The sequence below is a fragment of the Alternaria metachromatica genome (genome assembly GCF_023757995.1).
Source record: "Alternaria metachromatica strain BMP 0045 chromosome Unknown scaffold_22, whole genome shotgun sequence".
Taxonomy (NCBI): domain Eukaryota; kingdom Fungi; phylum Ascomycota; class Dothideomycetes; order Pleosporales; family Pleosporaceae; genus Alternaria; species Alternaria metachromatica.
The window spans coordinates 426,533-448,527 of NW_026055513.1; the positions used below are offsets into that span (position 1 = coordinate 426,533).

The following is a 21,995-nucleotide window of genomic DNA, read 5'->3' on the forward strand; positions in this document are numbered from 1 at the left end:
TGACTATTGAGCAACGGTCCAGCTGTTGCATGTGAAGACGCTCGTCGCCGTCAGCGCCCACATGACTTGGGATGCGCAGCGTGGTTGGCGGCTGGCGGTTGGCTGACCTCTCCATCGGACGGAACGCCGAGGAGTTTAGGCTTGCTGGGAAACCTGGGGCAAGTCACGCGTGGGAACGCGCAACCGTGGAACTCGCCGTTGGCATGTGAAGGCTAGAGCACATGTCCACGCCTGATGCTAAGCCTGCCTAGCCAAAACAGTAAATCTGGAACATCGTAGACGCAATACATTTGCTGCGCGACTTCTTCGTCTTCAACTCTTGCAATGTTGGTTGATGGTTCAGCTCCACGATGCTCGTTATGGCAAATCATCCCGCCCAGGCATCAGAGCCCGATCGGTCTTTGCTCGCACGACCGCGACAGTCAGCGGGCGATATTGCCGTCTTCGGAACTGACTCTCGCTCCAAAACCATGTCGGACCATCATCTTACACCGACTTCCCAAGCTGCTCCGATGTCAAGGTATAAGACTCTGCATTCAAGATCAATCGTGGTCAAACTGTTCGGATTTACATTTCTCGGGGTAGCTGCTGCCGATGCGACCAAATACAGCTCGGTGCATCTCGCGCGAGTCGACGCGGAGGACCGAACAAGACATCTATATACCCTCCTCAAACCAGACGCCCATCGCCTCCACCACCGCGTCTTCACTCCCATACTGCTTGAGGAGCTTCTTGACAAACGTACGCTCCTCGCCATTGTTCATGTTGCGGCGGAACGTGTCTTCGCCAAAGAACACCATGCTGGGGAAGAACCTCAGATTTGGCAGATCGAGGTCTTCTTTTGCCATTCCATCCTCCCAGCTTGCAAAGGCCTTTGTGCAGCCGGTAAACTTCCTCTTTTTGCCCCGTAGGGTCTTTTCCATTGCCCATCCCAGGCAGACAAAGTACTGGAGTGGTATCATTGCCGAAGCAACTTTCCAATTGGTGATGCGCACCACGATCTTGATGTCGGGGTTTGCTTTGGCGTATTCGAAGATGGCTTGACGCCGGCGATTCTCTATCATGAATTCACCTTGGTGAATGATCGCTATCTCGATGCCGCATTTGATTTGCCTCAATCGGAGGTCTTTGTCGGTGTGCATTCGCAGAAAGATTTCGCTTTCCACCTTGATCTTGTGCATCTTGATCTCCAGCCACTTTGTCTCCGCGCGCAGCATCTTGCAAACCGCATTCAAAGGGTTTGCGGAAACCGCTTCGCGGAACTTGGAAGAGGTGACAATATGGCCATTGTCATCGAGAAACCACACAAAACCAGTCTCTGTCTCGCAAGCGAGACTTGCGATGCGGTTGCGGATCTCTGCTGGGAGCTTCAGCAGCGGGGACTGCGCGTCATTTCGTTCAATGCTATATCGATGTTAGTATTGTAGTTAAATTGATTGTAGTCATGTACTTACATCTTCTTGGTCTCGCCGGGCGTATCCTCCAGGCTCAGGACCCCGTTCTCCTGCAGCTTTGGTGGCGCGATCGTAGTCGGCAAGCTCACGGTTCCGCTATCTTGTAGCTTCGGCGATGCCATTGTAGGTGGCAGAGGGTGGTATGGTGTTGAGAAAAGTGAGTATAGGATACGATGTCGGTATCTGGGTGCGACAGCAAAGTACGAAGCTGCGACAGAAGAGACAAAGTATCTTCTTGGGTGCGACAAGATACTAGGTGACTGAGGAAAACAATGTGATGTCACCGCATACGGTCGAGACGAGATTTCAAAGTGAAGGTGAAAGTGAGACGTGAGCGTCAACTCACCGCTACTGGAACTTTCCTCGATCATTGGAAAAGCTCCTCTCTCGCATCCTCACTCTCACGCAGCCTTATCACGCCATCTTCTCAACCATGCCGGCACTCCCAACATCCACTCACGTACCACTGGCGCCCCTCAATCTTCCTGACTGGCCGCTCTTCCTGATCGTCATCGGCGTTCTGATCATCCTCCTCTTCCAGATCTTTCTCGTCATCGCCTTTCTCCGTTGGTCCAACGTACACAGCAAAGCGCGGTGGAGGCGCCTTCGACAACGCGGCGTTGTCATTCTCGACGGACCGGCGCTCATCTGGACAAACCCGATACCACCTGGACCAACGGTCTCGACCTTCAACTTACGACAGACGCTTCGGACGTCAGACGAGCGAGTGACTCAGTAGGGTACTGTCGCTACGAAGAGGTCCAGATAGGACATCGTCTGAACCGGCGCGGCGCCATTCTCTACACAACCTCCAGCAGTCAGCTCTCCGAGCAAACAGCAGTGATCAACGATGAGTCTCTTCGAACCCAAATCGTCGCCTGTCACAGAAGTCGCGAAACAGCAGGCAACTACATCCGCCACCATCATCATCTTCATCGTCATCTCCGCAATCGGTTCGTCGGCCGTCGTAGGGTTCATCCTGTTCGTGGCATGGTACAGAGCAAAGAAGAAAAGGGAACAACACCAGGCGGCTGCCGAGCTGGTGGAGCTTTCTGTCATTGAAGCCGTTCTACAGGCATCTCCGGCGCGACAACATTAAGCGGTTGGAGCGGTGCACTGAGACACGTTGTCATATGTAGATGACACGGATTCAAGGTTGGAGCTGGTGAGGATACAAAGGATGTGATAGACGAAAAGGGAAGAGAGGAAGCTGGATGGTCGGGTCGTATCTGCATTCATCATGTGCTGATCTTCCAAGATCGAGTGTAGCAACCTAAGAAATGATACTGTAACTTGAACGGTCTACTTCCCTTCTAACGCCAGTGAGATCTTGAGCCCAAGTTAATCAAACGCGTTCGCATGAGTCGCGTAGTCTGAAAGCCGCGTCACTATACCAAGATTGTAGTAGCGGCCCGTCCTTTCTGGTAAGCTCGTGACAGCGCGATAGCGGTCAAACGTTGATACAAGCAGTAGCGCGTTCCGTGTGGCGAAGCTCGTGGGATCAGAATGAGGAAAGCGTAAGCCGGAGCGGGAATTCAGTGCGGGGTTTCTCTTCAGGGCGCTGCCTTTCTCGTACATTTAACACTACTTCCTCTTCTCTTCTGCAACTTGATCTCACTCAGCCTACTCAATCCGCCGATTATTCGAATACCCACATCGGTCAGTCAACTGCCATGTCGTCCCAGAACACATCCAACTCCTCCGGCTCCGGCTCGGCTTCCTCTGGCAACACCGGCAGCGGAGGCTACACCACAACCAGCTCCGGTACCAACAGCCAAGTACGATCTTACTTTTCGTTCTTTTATACGCCTCGCTGACATTCCTTTGTAGGGAAACCACTACTGCTCCCGCGACTATGGCTCCAGCGCCTCGAACTCCAACTCTTACCACTACTCCAACACCGATGGCTCGTACTACTACAGCAATCCCAACGTACGTCAAACTTATCCAACACGGATGGACTCTTGCTAAATCACTTCCAGGGCTCGACCTACTACAACGATGGCCAGGGCGGCGCAAGGTACAACTCCGGCAAATAGACTGCGCGTAGCTTGTCTGTTGTCGCTCCAAACTTGGTACAGGTCTAATCGTGATTGGTCCGCACTGTTCCCTGAAAGTTGCGAAGGGGATATGACTAGCGTATCGTTATACCATAGACGAGATGAAATGAACGGGTGTGCCTCGCCATATCTGTTGTATGATTTCCCTTGTGATGCATTCTCATGTTTAAACAGCTTTCGTTCTCGCCCAATACTGCCGTGAGGACTCATCCCGCGTTACGAATGATATCCCTATCGATGTTTGATACCCTATCGATCCGTGATATTTATGCGGCGATGTGGTAGTCTCCTCCTTGAACGTACCGGATGCTGTGAGTTAGCAGAGTTCAGTCGTGTAGACACGTTTATAGTTAGCATGAGTGCGGAGTGAGGTGTCCCGTTAGTACCCGCGTCATCCCGAGGTCGCCCGCTGCTGGGATGAACCACACGCACGACACCCACTACACGTCTGACGTCCACAGGCAGCGCATCGCATACTTCGGGATAGGGTTCTTGCCTTCTTAGATGCGCGACCGCTGGAAAAGCTGCTTACTTGCACAGTCGTATCGTGCTGTGTGACTGCTATCTGCTTCGACATAGGCATCTTCACAACCTTCAATTCCGCAAATGAGTATCGTCTAGAAAACGTACTTATTATTATCGAACAACACGCTCATCCTTGTTGCTCGTTATTTGCGCCTGGCTGCCAAAGGACTCCCGTTCATCCAGCTCGATATCGCTATCTGTCCTTATCCACCCTTTGCTCTCAATTCGAGTGCTAACGCGTATCCTGCTTTGCAATCTACTTTTGTTGGACTGGCCGTTCGATCCCGAGGCGAAGTTACTTCGGCTGTTGGAATACTGCGTCGAGGGGAGGCGAAGAATGCCACCGACGAGGGGCTTGAGCGATGGCGCACATGCGGCTATGATTCCGACGTTCACTTGGAGGAAGCCCCAGAATTGGATGTCGTTTGTGCTGGCATACTGTTAGCGGACGTCCACACTGGTTCAAGTATAGACATAGAGACATACAATGACTGGTCGGGGTCGCCTCTCTTTGTGTTCTGGACAACGGCCTTGACGATGCCTATGGCCACCGCTCTTGACTTGGGTCAGCTTTTCTACCTCAACTCAAGTCTCTCTCTTTCCAATACCGGGTTACTTACGTGTAGCCCAAGCTCAGAATAAAGATGAGATACATGCGAGTCTTCTGCTTCATCTGCAACCCCATAATGATGGGAATAGGGATGGTTGCAAAGCAGATATCCGTGAACATGTTGCAGCCTGCGTACGACCTAGTCAGTCACCGAGTATAGTAAGAGTGGTGAAGGACTGATTTACTTGTATTCATCAGCGCAAAGCCCTTGTGGATTTTCACAGGCACGCAGGTTGGCTTGAGGTCCTTATTCCAGAAGCCGGCGATAGGTTTGCACACGGCAGCCCATTCACTCCAAGATACGAGTGTGTAGAGACAGACGAACGCTGACAATGCTTAGTAGACGTAACTAATTCGCTTTTCAAAGCACCATGGGCTTACCGATAAGCGACCAGAGTATCCTGTTGTATAACGTGGGAACGCCCAAGCGAAGGAGTGAGAACCCGACGGACAACTTGAGGAAAGCCATACCCCCAATACTGGAGACAAGAGCTTGTATGAAGGTCAACTTCAGGTACTCTTGGTGATCTGACTTCTCGAGAGTGTCGGTGTGACGACCTAAGCCATGCTGGCCAGCTAGTATGTAGGTCACCATTCCACCAAGAAATACACAAGTCTAATCCGCGCAGTTAGGGAAGCGTTCAAACTTGATTCACGATAGTTTCTCACCGCTGCCGCTAGTATGAGGGCATCGTCTTTGCCAAACGCCTTCACGACGATGAAGCGGGCATACATGCGCATCCCAACAAAGATCAGTGCGATGACATGGAAAGTCGCGGTAACGCCGAGGAGGTATCCTAGATTACTCTCTGCTGCACGCACCAGGTCGGTATTCTTTGGTACCATAGTGACGGCAAAGATGAGGGTCTAGCAAAATGGAGTCGTAGGGAGGAGACATAAGTGTCATGCATCCTGTCGAAACCAAGGATATGCTGTGTTACATGCCCCCTTCCTACATCTCATGCCCAGCAGGATACGGAGCTCTCTGCAACGACTTGAAAGCACGGTAGCAGTGTTCTAGAAGGTGACATGGCCTCGTTTGTTGGTTCGTCAGCCTGCTTACCGTGAGATGTGGCATCCTGGTCTGCCAATTTCTTGGAGAATCCTTCCTGCGCTTTGCTTTTTCTTGAAACGACTCTATATTGCCCATAGTGCATGGCAAAGAGACGGCATCGCCTGCATGCAGCCCGCACCTGCATCTACTTTCAGCATGCACCGGTCCCAGATGCGTTCGCGCACTAAGTAATCGGGCCGAAGGGTAGGATTCCATCGCAGACGAGCCAGCCCAGCGCAACGGTTCGACGGGTCGACGGGTGGCTAATGGTCCGCTGCGCGCATGAATGGTCTCAACTTGCAGCGAAAACCGAGCTCGCTTCTGTGGTAAACAAGCCGACATGTTGGTTCTCGGGGTGGCAATACGAGAAGGATCAGTTTAGGCTGAATAGGCAAAGGCAGAGCTGTAGGCCTATGCGATCCGTTACTTGATTGCCAACGGGCTTGTTTGGTGACATTGCGTGGGATAAAAAAATGTATCTGGGTCTACAGGCTTCTGGCATAAAGCGGCGCGGTCATGGGAATGAACCGGTTGTTCGTGGGGCGGCAGGTACTAGGGATCGTTTACCACTGTCAAGGGCTCTTTCCCGTCTCCGTCCCGTCTCGCATTCACCGCAGGAAGGCGCCACTCCTACGCGACCCTTTGACGATCCCATGCCGCAGTCAGATATAGTCGCATGGTATGGGACGGCGTCCTATTGGTCGATAGCCAACCTTTCGCCTTTGTATGCATATGTCATTTCGATCCAACACAATCCTACAGATCCCAGATCTTAGCAGTGCCAAGTTTGCTTCAGGAGCCTTTAGATCACCCAGCTAAACGGTCGACAGAAGATCCTTCTGCATCGCATCGCGCGAAGTCATCACTACCAAAAACAGTCCCCGTCGTGACAGCCGTTTACTCGCCACTCCAAGCGAACAATGGGCGACCACACACAGTGTCGTGCTCTGGAAGCATGCACTCCCATCGCCCTGACATGGTATGATCTTGGCAGCATAAAATTCCGCATGGTAATATCCCACGACGAGCGCTACCAGCCGTTCAGTCGCTACTCCGAGATCAAAGACGTACCTAGGGAGGCCGTAGGCTAGCATGCACCGCGTTCCCAGTACAAGCTATGGTCCCATAGCAGCACACTCTTGGGCTAAAGTACGAGGAGGATGCAGGCTTTCATTAGGCGCGCCTATACTCTAAGCCGCGTTGATCAATCTATTCATCTGGACTCGCTGCAGAGCCGCTTCTTCTAATATAGGTCCTTGGAAATCGGAAGTACGCTTGCGGCGAAGGCCTTGCATGAACAAGGGTTGCCTTCGCATTGGATATAACCGTCGATTTGGATTCAGATCTTACTTCCTTAAATCGCCATACCTTGCACATAGCGATCCCATCACCATCACCATGCGTCTGTTACAAGCTGTAACCGCCGTGCAGCTGTTGGCTGTAAGCCTTGTGGCTGCGGTCGCCTTTGACTCGCCCTCAACTCCAGTCATCGATATAGACCCTGCAGTAGACCCTCTCGAGGCTCTCGCCCAACTGCAGCAGAGCGCATACGAAACGCTTGAACAAAATGAGAGTGTTTCAAAAAGGGCCCCCAAAGGTTGTTCTTTGGCGAAGACAACCATTCGGAGGGACTGGTAAGCTTACTACGCGCATGAATTAGTGCTGGCTAACCTCGACAAGGGATCACCTGAGCAAGTCAGAGCGGAAAGCATACATCAAAGCTGTCCAATGTCTGCGAACTTTGCCAGCGAAGTCCGACAAATCGTGGGCTTCAGCAGCGAAGACGCGCTTTGACGACTATGTCGCCATCCACGTGAACCAGACCCTTGGCATCCATGGCAATGGTCTCTTCCTCACCTGGCACCGCTACTTTGTCTGGTCCTACGAGCAAGCCCTCCGAAACGAATGTGGCTACAAGGGCTATCAACCGGTCAGTACCAGACACTTCGAGTGACTCTTACATGTCTAACTTCTCTAGTACTGGAACTGGTTCGCACATACCGACAATATATACAAGTCCCCTGTCTTCGACGGAAGTGACACCAGTTTGGGTGGCGATGGCGAGTTCTTCGCGCACAACGGCAGTCTTGCCGGTGCCCGAACAATCTCCATCCCCTCTGGAAAAGGAGGCGGATGTGTCAAGAGCGGCCCTTTCAAGAAGTGAGACCGTCGCATAACTCAATCCTTACGGAAAGCTAACAAAGCACAGCACGGTGGCGAACATTGGTCCGATTTCTCCTGGTATGCAAGGCTTCCCCGATTTGGGCATCGACCCCAACGACTACAATCCTCATTGCCTGCGCCGAGATATCAGTCCTTACATTCCCAAGAAGTGGTTCACTACGGCAAACTTACTGAATGTAACCATTGGTAGAGCTTCTCAGACGCATCGCGACTTCTGGGTCGAAATCCAAGGTCGTTATCCAGACGGCTTCCTCGGTCTACACACATCAGGCCACTACACCATGGGCGGCGACGGAACTGATCTCTACTCCTCTGTGAACGACCCCGTCTTTTGGCTCCACCACGCTATGCTTGACCGCATCTACTGGATCTGGCAGACACTTCACCCACGTGAGGCGAACGAGGTGACTGGTACTTTGACCTTGTCGAACAAGCCCCCAACCCGCAACGCCACCATCGACGAGCCCTTGGTCTTGGGAGTAAACGGAAAGACTGTGAAGATTCGCGATGTGCTCAACACCCTTGGCGGTAGCCCTCTGTGCTATATCTACCTGTAAATAGGATCTGCTGTATAATCTTACGCTGTGGTTATCTGGCATTCGTAGTTGTTAATACTTGAGCTCGGCTGTATATACCCGTTGAACGTCCACCCGGTCAGTGGATCAAGACTAGGCGGGTATACCCACCAATCCTCAAAAGCAAACACGCAACCTTTCTCGTATACTACCTCTCGTCCCTGCATCTAACCTTCTTCACCTACCGCATAGAGTAGGCATCGAAAGCAGGCGTCAAACGGTTATATTAAAACCTTCTCACGCCTCACCCACCATCTTCGGCAATACGTCGGAAATAACACTTCCCATCACTGTCCACTAAACTCGCGCATTGATCGCAGCACTCGATACGGCAATAACGGTGAAACAGCTTCATCCTCGCCGATATTCCTGTAAACAGTAACCATCGATTGCAGGCTCCAAAGCTTGGCCTCTTTAAAGTTACCCATTGAAGAAAACCGTAGATTGTAGATGCGGAGGCTTGGTAATGCCAACGGAGAAAAATTGGTTTGCTTGTTCTGCTTGCCCGTGGCTCACCGACTCGTACCCGCGGAAGGGAAGGTTACGCGGGAATAAGCAAACTTTTTCCCTCTCTCGATGACGCGCCAACGACACGTCGATGTCGTCTTTTTTTGCCAACGAAGAGAAATTATTGGAACAGGTAGGCGTGGAAAGTAGGCGTTTGGCTTGTCAGACTTGGTGTAGCTTGGTCGTGCCTTAGGAAGTGGATGCGTTTACGGTGTTGGGTAGGTGTTGAAAGCAGGCGTATGAGAGCCTCATATTTTTCCGTTGGTGAGGCTGTGAGATGAGAAGTCACGTGTAATCGCTCATGTTCTGTTGATCGCCAGGCGTCTTTTCGTGCGTATGCACTTGTCGAATTGTTGGCATTCTGAGTAGTCGCATCCAGGCACGATGGTAAAACGCGCAGCGTTGAGGGACACATAACTTCTACTTCTATACCAATCCACCCCCGCCTCTTCCTTTTCGCAACGAGCATCAGCCTCGCAAACCTCGCATCGCGTCTCTGTACTACCAATGTATCGCCATCGGCACCCTGCTTCAAATTCCTCCTAACTAAACACGCCTCCGCAAGCGTTCCAACATCTCAAACACTAAAAAGCAACACCAAACATCGGTGTGTCACTTGGCCTACCCAGACAGGCAATCATGGAAAGTAGGCGTATTCCTTCGCTTTATCTTGCATGTGTTCAAATCTTGGTACAAATCTACTAGGCGTGCAGAAAAGCAACCAGCACTTGACAAGCGTGTTCCTTCATAGCCAAACATCTGGTGTTTTGTCCCAGTCAGGTAACTGTCGAAAACAGGCGTATTCCTTCGCTTTATCTTGCAGATTTCTGAAAACCTAATGCAGACTACTATTTCTAGAAAAGAACTGTCCGTCGGGTCAGGTTAGGGCGAGTTCTGGATGGAGCGGTGGGTTGATGGTTTGGGTAGTACAGGTTACGTTTTGCGTGATCGTAGAAATTACCACATGTATTGCAAGCTTGCAGTCATTTGATGAACGGATTTCGAATCGAGACATTGTGCGAACGTGGCACTATGAATCAGAGGCAATGTTCTCTATAATCATACTCATCATATCCAAACGCCTACAAGGTTTCGACAGAATTTCTATCATCGCGTCTCTCGGCTCATGACCTGCGTGTCCCGTGAAGTAACTCAAAACGCATTATCTGAATATGAAATCATCGTTTCATCTTTCAGTTTCGTACAGCATCCACCACGTCATGTTGTTCAGTTGATGGATGTTGTACCAAACTGAAAGAAAACTGATCAGGTCCAAGCTACTCAGTCAAAGCTCGGTGATGAACAGCAGTACACGTTTTCCGTACACCATCCGCCTAATCCCCACTCCATCAGATACCCAAATCAGTAACCATCGAAAGCAGCGCTATCGCTCGTCTCGAAACTTCCAAGCGTCCTTCAACGTCCCATCCGCAAGTAGTAAGCCGAAGGCGAAAAGCCCCCCTCAACCATCATCACCAACACGCAACACCACCCAAAATCCGTAGGTATGACGAGCAGTACAACTCCGGGAGCCGCACTCCCATGACATACGCAAACACCGCTTTCGCATCCTTCCTTACCCCGTTGAGTAACTGCACGCTCAACTGTAGAAAATAGGCGTATGCCTTCTCCTCACCTTGGCACAAATACCCATCGGGTACCTTTCCCAAAACCACAAAATTATTTCAGAGTACCACAGAAAAACAGAGTACCCAAGAGTCAAGACGACGCAAACCCCTCACAGAACCCCGCTGTGGTGCAGCTCGAACCCCTCTCGCACCCACTCTCTTTCTGTTAGATTACCAATTACCGCTCTGGGTAATCGTGGATGATAGGCGTGTAGCTTAACTAAAAGCTTAGTAGTCTAAACGCGGCACGGTCTGCAGTAAACGACGCGTAAATAACGATTAGTAGACGTGATGACGAGGGCAATGACGGTAACGCGAACACTGACCGGCAGTCCCTTGCGTAACGCGCGCAGAGAAGTCACCGTCGTCAACATACGCATATCTTGGTATACTTTACTCATCATTGTTCCCCTCTCTACTTCATCTTCCGCACCTCTCCGCTTTCCCAACTGGGTAACATGTTGAAAACAGGCGTGTAGCTTCTCCTCAATGCTTAGCAGAGCTTATTTGATGCGATACGACCGGATGTTCGCGGATGGAAGGTTTGGAGACGGTGGATTGGAAATGAGGAGGCGAGGCGAGGGCGAAGGTCGGCCGAGATGACGTAGTGGGGGGTGCTGAGACCGCGGCGTTGGGGATATGTCATTGCGCGTGGAACGACGCGATGGATGCCGCGGAGGACAACTGTTGGAGAATGTCGCGTCAGCGCATCGTCGCATAATGCATGAGGAGAACGGTGCGTGTGTTGCGATAAGATGAATTTCAACATGCCATGTGTATAGCATTGCGCGTGTTCAAGATGAAGAAAACGCCATCTAATGTCCTCGATATATGCCAAACCAATCATCCCCAAGTACGCCTAAGCTATGCATCAAAACACATGTACGATCTAAAACCAGCATGCATCTACGCGTCTCGATTCGAGAACAAGCTCACAACTCGTCTCGTCTCGGGATGCGAATCTCCCAACTCCTCGGACCGGGCACGAAACCCATCCACCAGTTGTAGGCTCTCCTCATTTCGAGAATGAAGATTTTGGTACTATCCAAACACGTTAGTTTAGTTTGAGTAGTAGTTTGAGTAGTTTTCATGACTTACAATCGCCCAGGAAGCTGAGTCCACTGCCATAACACGTAGTAGAATGTTCTCTTGACAAGGTTGAATTCAGCCTTGACCTCTTGCCACATAGTCATCTTCCTCGCGTCCCAGTCTCGCTTGAAACTTGGTATCTTTTCTCCGCCAGTCAAGATATCGATTGGTTTATCTTCGTCGGAATCTTCGAGCGCGAGTCTTGTCTTCAACACTCCTTTGTCGGTCGCCGGTAGCGCAGGCGCGACATCGCTAGACAAGCCATCGCGCTCTTCGATCATGCGACGGAAGTCCTTGATGGCGGACAGTGAATGTGAAAGACGGTTCATCGTATTGATGAGAGCGACAAGCTCGGTGCGGCGAAGCGGCGGGTCCTTTGAGGAATCGTTCTCGTCGAACTCGAAGAGCACCTTGAGAGCTGTGCCGTAGCCGTTCGTTTGTAGTTTACCCCAGAGCCGACACTTATCGCATCCCACGCAATCCATGATGCGACTAACATTCCTGAATCGGTTGCGGAAATCCTCCTTCAATACCATCGTGTCGGGGTCTTGGAACATGACCGTCTCGTCGAAGATCTCAGGACCTGAGGGGAGGGCGGATGCGAGGCGCAGGACCGAGTTCTTGGTACGGAGATCTTGTTCGGGGTCTTCGGAGCAGAAGGAGTAGTCGGAAATGTGCTGCCTGATCTTGCCTACAGCCCGCATGACGAGGGCGTAGTTGAAGTAGACATTGGAGATGCGCTCGGGGTAGTTGTGTAGGCGTTGCTCGTAGCAGGCCAGGTTGGGTCCCCACTCTCCTGTTGTCTGGTTGAGGTAGTCGTAGCAGAGGTGCGTGGAGATGGACGCGTGCATGCCAGAGATGACGCGGTGGAAGACGCGCTTCTCCAGGCAGGTATCGTCGAATTCGACAGGGTCGAGGCTATCTACAGGAGATCCGTGAGCAATCGCAGACTGAACCTTTTGCTTCTTGCCCTGTTCCTGCATGACGTTGCGGAACTGATTTGCGGCGTGCAGTTGTTGTTGGTTTCCAAACCCGCCAAAAGACGATCCTCCAGGTGGTGACGAACTGCCAGTGGAGGGTGCATTCTTGGGAGGCTTACTGAAGCAGTTCTCCCGGTATATAGCCTCCCACACCTGCTGAGCTCCGACGCCCGAGTATCCGGTGAAGCGCTCTGGGTTGTCTACAAGCGACACGTAGTCGCCCTTTGCAGTCGCCGATTCGTCGTCCGGTACGCAGTAGTCGCGCTCGTCGCATTCGTCGTCGTACTCGACCACACAGCTCTCATCCACGTTTTCGCCTAGGCTGCCGTGTAGCGGCCGTTTCCTCTCTTCTCGTTGTTGCTTCTTTCCCGGATGTTGTGCTGTAGGCCCCTCCAGCTTGCCGAGTTCTTTTGCGCGCCAGACGAGCGGTATGTCTTCCTCGTTGTCCAGTGTATTAACCGCGCATGCGATGTTCCCGCACATGCCATTCTCGTCGTCCCAGAACGGACATTTCTTGCTGTACAGGTTCAATCGGTAATGCGAAAAGAAGTCGGTGTTTTGTGTGATGGACTGGAGGTATGGGTGTATGGCTTCGTTGAGCTGTTCGAGCGTGTTGTAGCTTACGCAAGCGTCGGAAACTATCGCACCAGGCGATATCTGAAAGGCGGTCTTAGTATCTGAGTCTCCAGGTTGGGCTGGTGGAGCTTTCGACTTGTTGCTTACATCGCAGACGTCTGACGGAGGACTACTCGACTTGGTAGCATGGCTCGCAGCGTGTGAGCTACCCAGCAGCGAGAAGACAGCTAGGTAGAACACCTGCGCGGCGGAGCGCATCGTGGTGATGGTATGATGTGGCTACTTGAGTCCTCCAGTCAGTAAACGTCGGCGACAGCGCCTCCCAAGCGGATGGAGGAGTTGGAGACTTACAACTACTCGTATCTTCGGTATATGAGTCTCTCCGGTAAATTAAATGCCGAGTGTACGTGTGGGGTAGGCAAAGAGGCCAGCGTGTAGATTATTGAAACCGCGTTGGCGCAAGTCGGAAATCAGACCCTGGACGAAGTAGGAAGTTCCGACTCGAGGCAATCTAAGATAAATGAAAGACAAAGCCCAAGCCGAATTCACAAGAGGCCAAAAGAGTGAACCGTGGAAGGGACAGATGTATCGTACTAGATCAGAACCGCGGCATTCCAGGGAATTGTAATCAGTCGTCCATCGGGCCACGGTTGTAGCAATGTGGCCAGTACCAAAGGCTGTGGCGGCGGTGACATGCCAATTGGACCCTGACGTGACGCGCTAGCGGGAGGCTCAACGGACCACTCTTTCGTGCGGCTCTGCAAATCCACTTGCGCGTTAGATATCCAAAACAACTGCAGCGAGCGCATATCCTAAGAATAGTTTCCTGATAACGGCCGCTAAATCTTCGACATGGCTGAACCCACCAAAGCGACAGGGAGTTGGACAGATGCCTTTCCTGCCCCACGTTGCACCGCACCGACGCTTTCACGCGAAGAGGCCCTGTCACATCTCTCGTCTCCGGACTTGCTCATTGTCGATGTGCGACGCACCGATTATGAGGGCGGAACTATTAGAGGTAGCCTAAACCTTCCCGCCCACTCTTTCTACATGAACCGCGGGGTATTGTACGACTTATGCAAAAGGGCGGGAGTCAAACGCGTTGCGTTCTATTGTGGTCAGTTCTTCACCTAATGAAAATGACGTTCTTGATGCGACATGAAGGAGATCATCGTGTGTTGGTGGCGTGAGATGCGTGCCACATGGTATCGTCATTTGGGAACACGAACAAGAAGATCCTATTAGCACGCTGACACATCATAGGCGCATCGAATGGAAGAGGCCCTAGGTGTTCTGGCTGGTTTGCAGACTATATTGCGGACAAGGGCGATGATCAGATCACATCTTTGACACTTGGTGGTGGCATCAAGGGTTGGGTGAAGGCTGGAGAACCGTACACTCAACAAATGGACGGCTTCGAGCCAGAGCATTGGAAACAGTTTGAATGAACATGCATTGTATTATCTAAATATATACGGTCGTAAGATCGATTCGATGCCTCATCTATTACTCATCCGAGTCGTCGTCTATAATCCGTCTGCCTCTTTTCCTGTGAACGACAGGCGCGTCTTCCTCCACTTCTGAATCAGAATCAAGAACGACAGCGTCCTTCCTGCTCGCACCCTTCTTGACGAGCGGTGCATCATCGTCACTATCACTGCTGACAACTGCATCGTCGTCCGTGATGTCGCTGGTAAAGAGCTTCTCGCGTCTGGGTGTCCGCTTTGGTTTGGTGGCAGCTTTGACGACTGCTTGCGTTCCCGCCCCGACACCAAAGATATCAATACTAGGCAAGCTGGATGTAGGCACTACCTCTTCCTCCTCCCCTTCAATGATGAAGCTAGCCAGCTCCGAGTCATTCTGCCATGCAAGAGGGTCCTCCGGTTCATCCGCACCCAACGTGTCGTCCGAGCCAATTGTGTCGGCTTGGGATGGTAGGCGGAAACGGGGATCTGTCGGTGGTGGAGACGACTCATTGCCTTCCATAGCGAGGTTGGACACGCGCCAGTTAGGTGTTTTTGTTATCGGTGTTTCATCCAATGCGTCGGTGTCGTAAGTCGGCGTTTCCACAGCTGGTTTGTCTTTCCGCGCTCGACCACGAGGTGCTGGTGTTTTAGGGGTCTTCGGAGGTGCCATCTCTTTGGGTTTCGGCACTGGCTTTCCTTTTGGTTTCGGTGCCGCTTTCTCTTTTGGTGGCGCCTTCTCCTTGGGTTTCGCCGGTGCCTTTGCTTTCGGTTTCGGGCCAGGCTTTGCTTTTGCTTTGGTCGTCGGAAGGACCGGTGAAGCGGGTTCATCGTCTTCCCACATGTCTTCTGCGATGACTGGCGCAACCTCCGTATGTGACACAACGAAACCATCGTCTGCATCTGATTCGCAATCAGAATAGTGCAGATCGCGCTGGAACTTTTCCAGGCGGCCAGTGTCCATATCGTGCATGCGTTGCATAGTACCGGCAAAAGCCCGTGTGACACGACCTGGCCCGACTCGACGGGTTTTGTAAGGCAGGGTGCGCTGTCGCTCGGGAAATTTGCTCAGGTCCAATCCCCCAACCATAGGAGCATCATCATCGTCGAAGACTGTCTGGTATCGCCTCTCGAGATCCTGCATCGCTGAATCGTCCAAAAGGACCGGCTCGAGTGGTGGCATCTCAAAGGCTGTCTCGCTGGGATATACTGGCATAGCAGGTTTCTTCCCTCGACCCTTTGGTACAATCTCCTCGCCCATACGGCCTGCAGTGACGAAGCCAGTGATGACATCGTCTGGCATGTGAAACTTCTTGGGAGGCTTCTTTGTCCGCCTTCCCTTTTTCGGCTCTGGGAGCCAGTCTTTCTGAGAGTTTTCGGCGGGGATTTCTACCGCGCGTCGGTCAACGACTGGCTTGACATCTGGTGGTAGAATCCTGCGAGATACGTCGTCGTGGAAATTGAAGTGCCCTCCATCTGCAATAAGCTCTTGCATCTTGAGGTAGCTGTCATTTGCCTTGTTCGCGTCATTTTCTTCCTTGCCTTCCATTTGAAGCATCACAATTCGTCCCTGGCGTTTTCGACCTGTACGGCCCATGCGCTGCAACATGCGAATCGGCGATGCTTTCGAATCGTAACAGATGATGAGATCGACCTCGCCAATGTCGAGACCTTCTTCACCAATCGAGGTGGCAATCAACGTGTTGAATTCGCCATTCTTGAATTTTTCGATAGCCTCCAACTGGTCCTTCTGCGACATGCCCTCTGAATTCTTCCCGTGCGCTTGTCCGACGAAGATGCGTGGACGAATCATCGGCTGATGTCTTTTCAGGATGCGCGCGATCTCTTCGGCGCTGTCACGAAAGTGGGCGAATACCATAATTCTCGTCTGCGAAGGAGGCGCGCCATCGACGTTTCGGCCATCACCTGCGTTAACAAAGTGATCCAGAATAACCTGCTGCAAATACTCCAACTTTGGATGCCCAACAAAGTTGTCGTCGTTGATCCACCCATGGAGACGCACCATCAGTTTCTTCCAAGCGTCACTATCGAGGATCTGCTTCTTGTACTTCGACTTTGTTTTGGCAGCTTCATCCTGAAACTCCTTCATTTTGATGTAGAAGGGTCCCATGCCATGGTACTTCAGTAGGTCCATTCCATGGGAGATAGATGCGAGGATAGCAAAGATGGTGTGAACCGTGCTTTGAAGGCCACGGTTGGCGTTTCGACCGACCTCTTGGAACCACTTCTTCTTGGCTTGTTGGCACCCGAAAGGCGTCAAGTCGCGGGGGTTCTTGCTCCAATAAGCGTTGAGACCTGCTATTGTGTTCACCAAGGGTTGTAGTGCTTGGCTGTATAGCTCCATACACATCTCCATCTCGTCTGTATTTTGGAAGACTTTCTTGTCGATCTTGCGCTGATGAACATAGCTGCAGATATCCATAGAGTTCTCCGTTCGAATCTCGACTTTGGAAATATCCAGACCGTCGATGACTTTCTGAACTGACTCAACATCAGCACCAGGTGTAGCCGTTAAGGCCAGTACTCGGAAACTCGTATTAAATCGGCGGAGGAAGCTGACGACCTCGACATAAGCATAAGCGCCGGTCGCACGATGAGCTTCATCAACAACCAACAGTACAATCTTCTTGGGATCTGCGTATCCAGACTTCAAGTCGTTTAGGAGTGTCTGAGGCGTCATGAAGAAGACTCTTTTCTCTTTCCACTCTTCTGCGCGTAAGCCTGTCGACACGCCTCCGGTAAGCATTGTGGTGTACGAGCGCGGAATACCTGCGATATGGAAGCAGGCTTCTACCTGCTGTGCCACGAGCGGCTTGGTTGGAGCGACAAAAACTATCTGTGCTTCCGTCGTCCATCGAAACCAGTTCAGTATGATCGTAGCTGCGATGAATGTTTTACCAAGACCAGTCGGAAGAGCGACGAGCAGGTTGTGAAAGAGACCTCTTTGGACGATGTTGAATTGGTAGTCTCTTATGGTGCCCAGGTTTGTTGGATACACCCAAGTCTTGATTGCTTCTGGATCCAGCTTGTGGTGAGTGGGTGGCTCTGCCTTCTGGTCGACGACAAAATTGTAACGCTTGTTTACTTGGGATGGGGCAATTGTACTATCAACACCCGCACGACCGAACAAGGTAGTTTGCCGTAGGCCAGTGAGAGGTGCGACCACACGCTTTCTGGCTGACGTAACTTGTACATCATCCTGCTTCCGTGGCGAGGAACATGAGGAGGCAAAGGCGTCAGATGGGAGATCTGCTAGGTCCTGGGTGAAGTCATAGGCACCTGTTGCCGTTGCCGTCGCAGCCCGAACTGGTAATCTTGGTGACTCGTCAATGTCGATGTCGACATCCCCGAATGAGTCTGAAGGAACTGGAGACGGCGGCGCTTGCGGTGCGGGCCTAGATGATGTTGACTGTCTACCCGGCAAAGACAAATTCCTCGTAGCGTCCAACCCATTCTGTTTCGCAGGTGCTGATGGCTTATGAACGCCAATCGTGGTAGCAGGCTTCGTCCATATTGCTCCTCGCGGCTTCCACGGTGGGGAGTCTGTTGGAGGTGGCTGTGTATAGAATGTGTCTGGCATCTCGAGGTTGATGGTGGATACGTGAATGCGTTCTTTCCGTTTATCCGCAGCAGTCTCTTTGACGGGCGATGCATCTTCATCATAGCTTTGCTTCGACTGCGCTCTCTTCTTGCGACTTGCAGGCACGCTCTTTGCAGGTGAGACACTCTTGCGGCCTTTCTCAGACAACGTCTGATCGGATTCATCAAATGCGTCTTCATCCTCATCAGACGATACGAATGGGCCTCGGCGACGTCCTCGTTGTGCCTTGCGCGGAACAGACTCCGCTTGCTCATTTACGTTGCTGATCTTTCGCCGCTTGGCTGGCCTTGGTGAGGGCGGGAAGGCAGGCGTGTTCTCTTTCTCGGCCTGCGTTGCGGCATCGAGAAACTCGGTGTCGTCAAACTCATCGCCATACTCATCACTGTCGTCCATTGCGCTGGTGTATGAGAGGCGACGGCACTTTATTAGTGGCGTGGTGAGGTAAATGTCGCGACGCGTCGTTTTCTAGCGCGTTTTGGCGCAGATGGATGGGGCAGGTGTGGTGGACCCCTGCAGCCCTGGAGTCCAGGCTACCACTGGTAAGGTTCCAGCCGACGTGCCTCGATATGATGCCGCCGGCCCGACAAGGCTTACCACACGAGGCATAGTCGAAACCCAATATAAGCACAACGGAGCCACTACTCGCCAAACCCCTATGTACTGACTAGTAGTGTAACAGTGCAATAAAAAGCGAGATGGCCTGCCCCGGATTCTCAGTGTGTGCGCCAACGTTCGTTCTTTATTCTGATTCAGCCTTCAAGTACTCGTACTTCCCACGCTCGCTTACCGCATCTTCAGTATATCTGTATTAATCCTCACAATCGAACCGCTATTTACAACCTTCGAGTAATACCCAAACCCAAACCAAATTCAAGATGAAGTACTCCGCTGTTCTCCTCTTCGCCATTGGCGCCTTCGCCCTTCCCCAGGATGCGTCTGTTACCAGCGCCCCAGCGGCTGCCGCCATTCCTAGCGGTCTCTCTCCCGCTATCAGCTGTGCCATGGACTGCGACGCCGGCGATGTGAACTGCCAGGCTGCATGCTTGGGCAACGCTCGCCCCAACGCCTCCCAGGCTATCGCAACCAACGAATGCGCTGCCAAGTGCGACCAGGGCGATGGCTCTACCTCCGACTCCATTGCCTACGCCAAGTGCGTCGACAGCTGCATCAACAGCCTTTTCCCCAGCAGCCAAACCGCTTTCGCCCCTGGCGCTGCTGGTGGCGCTGTTGCTTCCGGCTCTGCTTCTGGTTCTGCTGCTGCAGGTGCCTCTGCCTCTGCTACCGGCTCTGCCAACCCTACGGCTACCTCAGGTATGATTGTCATCGGCAGTAGATTCTGCTCATTCTTGTACTAATGATAACCCAGGAGACTCTGCCTCTGCCTCTGGAACCGAATCTGGCTCCGGAGCTGGTGCCGCCTCCACTGGTGCCGCCGACAAGGCTTCAGCTCGTATCGCTGGTGCCGGTCTCGCCGGTCTTTTGGCCATCTTCGCCTTGTAAACTTCTTCATCTACAATTTGGAACTTGCTAGGAGTTGATCGTTTGGTGGGAAATGAGGTGGGAGTTGATGAGGGAAAAGACAAACGGAAAATGGCTATATCAGAGTTGGATGTTGAACTTCTCGTGCACGAAAGACAGCAGCCTATGGTGATACGATCCGTTTGGCGGCAAGATGCAGACAACGTGCAGAACAATTCAATCATACTGCCGTTCTAAGGAATGTACATGACCTATTGTTGCATGGGTATTCTGTGAAATGCGTGAGCCACCTAGGTATCGTTCCGAGTTGCAGTCGCTGAGGAGGGGGATCCGCACTGGGGATGCTAGCGCAGCTAATGTTGGCGCTGGCTCGTGCGTCTTCCATGCAGGTCAGCGGCTTGACCTCGGCAGGCAGATGTCATCAAGGCCCCACCCCGACCATGACAAGTGCCCGCACACCTTGAAGAAATCAGGGTAATCCATCGTGAAGATATCCAGCCGGAACAGGAATTGGCGATCTCTGCGCCTTTCGCAAAAAGAGGCAGTTTATCGGTACTGGAGCCGAGCGTTGTTTGTTGCGATCACGAACGGTGCCAGCACATTCCCAGCTCCCCATGGTTGAGGCAGTATTGGCAAGCATGACGGTGCGGACACGGCTGTGTAAGTGGTTATATCTGCCCTCGGACCGAAAGTTTGATTGTTGTCGCTGAAAACCTTGCTCGATCAATGGGCATGAAAAGGGGCTTTGCGCGCCGTTGATGGACAGAAAACAGATGGGTTCCGGCACGGTTATGGCTCTTCGACCGATCTGCAAGCGCCTGTCGTTCCCGCATGCACCAAACTAGAGTGCGAGTCTAGGTAGGCGTCGCCGATAACCACCTTGCTGCGCTCTACTGTCGCAAAGTGACGTCCTGGTGATTCAGCGCATTTCACGAATAGCGTTTTGAGTGTTGAATGTGCCTTGAACATCTTTCAGCCACCGGTTGATTGCGGCCAGTGCCCTCCTGCACTGTACACGACCGCGCAACTCGCAATGCGTGTACCGACTTGCCCAAGTCTGCCTGTCGCCGTGTACCAGACGACGTAGTTCTCGTAGTTTTCATGGCGGAACCGGATCGCGTGGCTTTTGAATCCAGTTGATGGCAAAAGAACCTAAAGACCACCCCTTCAAGATGAGACAATGCTAACACATCCCCAACCACCATGCTGAACCATGCTGGGTTCAAACTTTCACGAAGTATTTTGCTGAGGCATGAAACGTCTCTGTAAACTAGACGCGGTGGAGGGGGGTTCGAAGCGATGTGTTGTGAGTAGGCAGGTCCTTGACTGAAAAATGATGTGCACCACTGAGTGCTGGTGGTGAAAGCGACCGTGAAATGCCCCGATAACGCAAATACAAGATAACGCTGTGGAGCTCTAAGATCACTCAAAGTCTTGTGACTATAGGACTCTGCATCGATATGCGAGCGCGAGCGATGACGAAGAAGACTCTTCGCTGTTATCGCCTGTTCGTCAACACGGGTAGGCGTGGGCACAAGATAGTTGCGTCGCAACTTCAGAGATCAAGTCAATGGGGTCTTTGAGCTGCGACCTGCCTGTAAAACCAGAGCAGCGTCGAAACCCGGCCCCGCCTCTGCTGCCCATAGACAGGTTGATCTGCAAGGCGCATTTCGACAATCACTCCACGTCTGTCTTGGCGCAAGAGTGTTGTGAGATATCGCAAGCTGAGTTCTCGGTCACTTGGCGGATTTTAGTCACCAACACGTTCGAAACGGCTCCCAGGTTCGAGTGAGGCCCAGCGAAGGAGGGACTGGCGCGTTCCGCGCAGAACCGGATAGGCCACTTTGGTTAGGGTCGGTTGCAAGCCTGGGGAGTGCGCCGGGTCGCCCACGCAAGTCGCTGTCAACGAGACGGCTGCTTTGACAAGCCGTGTTTTGACATCGGTGTCGTCTTCTGCGAAAATCCCATCAAAGCCCATGAGACGGTGCGTGGGCCACATTGTTGCTGCAAGTGCGAGCGCTGATGTGCGCCAACGATCACGTTAGCGAATGCCGGTAACAGCGAATGAGAAGCGGGCAATCTGAGGCCGACGAGGGTTGCTAGGGTGCGGCTGGGTGTCTGGGTGTTTCGAAGGGGGGCAACAAGGCAGCCGACACGATATGACTGAATGCGTCTGCTAGCGTCCCTTG

The 21,995-nt window shown here is 52.3% G+C and overlaps 6 protein-coding genes across 6 annotated transcripts; 3 read left to right on the forward strand and 3 right to left on the reverse strand.

The window, feature by feature from the left end:
- Positions 1–656: 656 nt before the first annotated feature.
- Positions 657–1,576, reverse strand: J4E83_008189 (uncharacterized protein; the record flags this gene model as incomplete). Its single annotated transcript, XM_049335086.1, has 2 exons — positions 657–1,404; positions 1,455–1,576. 2 exons carry the CDS (start codon positions 1,574–1,576, stop codon positions 657–659), a joined length of 870 nt encoding a protein of 289 aa, XP_049185930.1.
- Positions 1,577–3,127: 1,551 nt separating this feature from the next.
- On the forward strand, positions 3,128–3,493 carry J4E83_008190 (uncharacterized protein; the record flags this gene model as incomplete). The annotated part of the gene is made up of 3 exons (XM_049335087.1): positions 3,128–3,232; positions 3,285–3,386; positions 3,437–3,493. 3 exons carry the CDS (start codon positions 3,128–3,130, stop codon positions 3,491–3,493), a joined length of 264 nt encoding a protein of 87 aa, XP_049185931.1.
- A 3,608-nt stretch (positions 3,494–7,101) lies between these two features.
- J4E83_008191 (uncharacterized protein) lies at positions 7,102–8,444 on the forward strand (the record flags this gene model as incomplete). Its single annotated transcript, XM_049335088.1, has 4 exons — positions 7,102–7,337; positions 7,384–7,633; positions 7,682–7,863; positions 7,913–8,444. 4 exons carry the CDS (start codon positions 7,102–7,104, stop codon positions 8,442–8,444), a joined length of 1,200 nt encoding a protein of 399 aa, XP_049185932.1.
- A 3,085-nt stretch (positions 8,445–11,529) lies between these two features.
- Positions 11,530–13,500, reverse strand: J4E83_008192 (uncharacterized protein; the record flags this gene model as incomplete). The annotated part of the gene is made up of 3 exons (XM_049335089.1): positions 11,530–11,638; positions 11,696–13,323; positions 13,390–13,500. 3 exons carry the CDS (start codon positions 13,498–13,500, stop codon positions 11,530–11,532), a joined length of 1,848 nt encoding a protein of 615 aa, XP_049185933.1.
- A 1,248-nt stretch (positions 13,501–14,748) lies between these two features.
- J4E83_008193 (uncharacterized protein) lies at positions 14,749–18,720 on the reverse strand (the record flags this gene model as incomplete). The annotated part of the gene is made up of 1 exon (XM_049335090.1): positions 14,749–18,720. The coding sequence occupies one exon, from the start codon at positions 18,718–18,720 to the stop codon at positions 14,749–14,751; it is 3,972 nt and encodes a 1,323-aa protein (XP_049185934.1).
- Positions 18,721–19,202: 482 nt separating this feature from the next.
- Positions 19,203–19,827, forward strand: J4E83_008194 (uncharacterized protein; the record flags this gene model as incomplete). The annotated part of the gene is made up of 2 exons (XM_049335091.1): positions 19,203–19,638; positions 19,694–19,827. 2 exons carry the CDS (start codon positions 19,203–19,205, stop codon positions 19,825–19,827), a joined length of 570 nt encoding a protein of 189 aa, XP_049185935.1.
- Positions 19,828–21,995: the final 2,168 nt, after the last annotated feature.